Source organism: Habropoda laboriosa, unplaced genomic scaffold, assembly GCF_001263275.1.
Source record: "Habropoda laboriosa isolate 0110345459 unplaced genomic scaffold, ASM126327v1 scaffold32, whole genome shotgun sequence".
NCBI classification, from domain to species: Eukaryota; Metazoa; Arthropoda; class Insecta; order Hymenoptera; family Apidae; genus Habropoda; species Habropoda laboriosa.
In genome coordinates this window covers 372860-375625 of record NW_017100135.1, presented here as the reverse complement: position 1 = coordinate 375625, position 2766 = coordinate 372860, and the positions used below count along the sequence as shown (strand labels likewise).

General features: G+C 25.3%; 2 protein-coding genes across 2 annotated transcripts in view; one reads left to right on the top strand and one right to left on the bottom strand.

Moving 5' to 3' along the window:
- The window catches only part of LOC108578556 (HIG1 domain family member 1A, mitochondrial-like), a 2247-nt gene extending 1493 nt beyond the window's left edge, over positions 1-754 (bottom strand). The window contains exon 1 of the mRNA XM_017941919.1: positions 580-754. The gene's annotated coding sequence lies outside the window, so the exon portion shown is untranslated. The remainder of the gene's footprint in view (positions 1-579) is intronic.
- A 1016-nt stretch (positions 755-1770) lies between these two features.
- The window catches only part of LOC108578412 (exocyst complex component 1), a 3550-nt gene continuing 2554 nt past the window's right edge, over positions 1771-2766 (top strand). Inside the window, 3 exon segments of the mRNA XM_017941739.1 lie at positions 1771-2218; positions 2465-2619; positions 2706-2766. Coding sequence (XP_017797228.1) covers positions 1771-2218; positions 2465-2619; positions 2706-2766 — 664 coding nt within the window.

Genomic DNA, 2766 nt, shown 5'->3' with positions numbered 1-2766 from the left:
ATTAATAATACGTAGTTGGAACTAATTTTATAACGCCGAATAACCTTGCACGTGTCTATTGCATCACAAATATTTCATCACTTTAATCTCTTTAATTGAAATGTACATAATATTATAACTTTGTCCTTTTCATTGATTTTCAAGTATAACATGCGCATGTATATATGTATTGTAATAATAACATTTCCAGAACTTCAAAATAAAACTAAAGCTTTATTTTACAATAGTAGCCTTATATTGATAACTACCTTGTATTAATAAAATGTATTAGTATTTAAGACAAATTATAAATGATTTGTTTTAATTATACACTATTGTTTAATTTTGTAAGATTGTGAAACTATTATCACGATTTATAAACCATTTCTAATGGCATATTCTTTAAATGCAGCATTTTGTACTTACATAAATTTTACAAAATACAATTGCAATTGTATGACATGATAACTAGCGTAAATTAATTGGTACATTTTGAAATAGTTAAATTAAATTCTTGAATTATAAAATTTACTAAAATTATAATGATACGTGTTAAATGTGTAACCTATTTGCAAATGACAATAGATAAGTAAAATTTACCTTTATAGTCCGAACAATGTGTAAAATCCACAAATGGTTAAAAAATTTTATATACTTCCGTACTGCTTTTTCTTGTGACTCTATGATGCAACTACATAGCATTTCATTACGTGAAATTCACGTACGAATTTCTGATTTCATGGAACTCCTTCATGAACGTGCAGAGCAACGGTGCTGCTCCTACCGGATCTTTAAATTTATAACCGCGGGCAATCTCTATATTTGACGGTTGACGTATAATTGTATGTGTGTTTTTGTAAATGTTTGATTGCGTTTTGTGTTAAATACAATCATGTATACAAAAATTTTATGGAAATTTGCAGAATGATTCATAAAATGATGATCAACGTTTATAACTAATCAATTTTTAAATTAATTACATTTACGGTATTATAAACTCAAGCATATAATTACTCTTTGTTATTCATTTTGTACAGTTTAATCATTTTGTATTGAATTTTCTAGAATAATTTATCTGTGCAAATAGAAAAGATTTATTTATTTATATATTTTGGTTTCATGTATAGTGTTTTATGACATTCCTATATTCTAGATTTTTAAGTCAAATTTTGAAAGAAATGTTATACAAATATAATAACTGCAAGTTCGTTGCTGTTCTTTTTGTATTTCATAGTTTTGTATAACTTTTTAGTAATCCTTCAAACGACCTTAAGTATGTTTACATAACATTTTTTCCTTATTGATATCCATGAAATAACTGACGAAATTTTTGCTGGAAAAAACTGAAACATCCTATATATGTTCATTCTCTTATTGGCCGATAAAGAAGCGAGGGTTACGTGCTTAAGATGCCCTTATATGTTGTATGCTTGTGCATTAAGTCAGAAAGCTGTCAAAAAGAAATAATCGTTTAACAGAATCTCATAAAATAGTGAAATAAATAATGATTGACAGTGATTTATAATTGAATAACATTTTTGTGTAAGTTTGTAGTAGATAATGCTATCAGGAAATATATGTCAAAAATTAAATTATATTAACTTGTCAATTATCAAGTCCATAAAAATATTAAAACAATACTAAAGTTATATAATTGTATAAAAGTTTATACGATATTTTCAGTTTATTTTTATAAGATTTTTAAAATTAATATATTCACGTGTAACAGTATTAACACTTCAAAATAGTGACAATTGTATATTGTAATACAACATAAGATTAACTACAATTATGGCAGCAATAAGACATACATTACAGAGAGAACTATTTACGCCTAGTGATGAAAAATTATTGAGTGTATGTTATGTGAGTAAAGCATACAAAAAGAAAAAAATGAGTTTTCTGTGTTTAACTACAACTACAGACACACCTTCATCTTTACTTTTATATCAAGTAAAAAAAAATGATAAAAATATATTTAAAAAGAAACAATCATGGTCATTGAGTGATATACAAATTGTGGATGGAGTTAAAAATGATTCTATGGATATAGAATTACATATTGATAAAGTATACAAATGGTCAGCAACAACAGCACAAGAGCGAAGAACATTTATAAGTAATTTATATACTTATTCTTGCAATTTAGCTCAAAGGCCACAATTTAGAAATATTCCTAAAGAGTGGCTTATAGACCCTAGTTCATTGAAAGAAAGCGATAGTATTACTTTCACACCAGGTAAATGTTACAAGTAATTTCTCAAAAAATATAAATATACTTATTTTGTCTTTATTCAGCTAAAATTTATTTCTATTTAAAGTAAATATCTTTATTTTAATTTGAAATATAACAGTGTATTAGTGTTTATTTCATATAATTATTTCATAGAATTATTATATGAATTTAAAGTTCAATTGAATAAAATTACTTTATTTTATGTAATCAAAATAATTTCTGTTAATACTTTTGCTATAATACTTTTAGAATTATTAACATCACCTATTTCATCTGATTATCAACCTATTACTGAAAAAGAAGCTGCTGATTTAAAACAAATGATGGAAGACTGTGAATATGCAGTATCTAATGCTGAATTGTTTATGGAAACACTGTCTAAAGATCTCTCAATTCTTGATGGGGTAACATTGTAGTTTTATTAAATTATCAGTTATAATTCATGTTAGTAAATTCTAATTTAAAATTAACACTTTATTAATGAATGTAGGAAAATGTACAATCAGTTTTGGCATCAGAGGCTTGTGTAACTCAATTGATGAATAGTATAG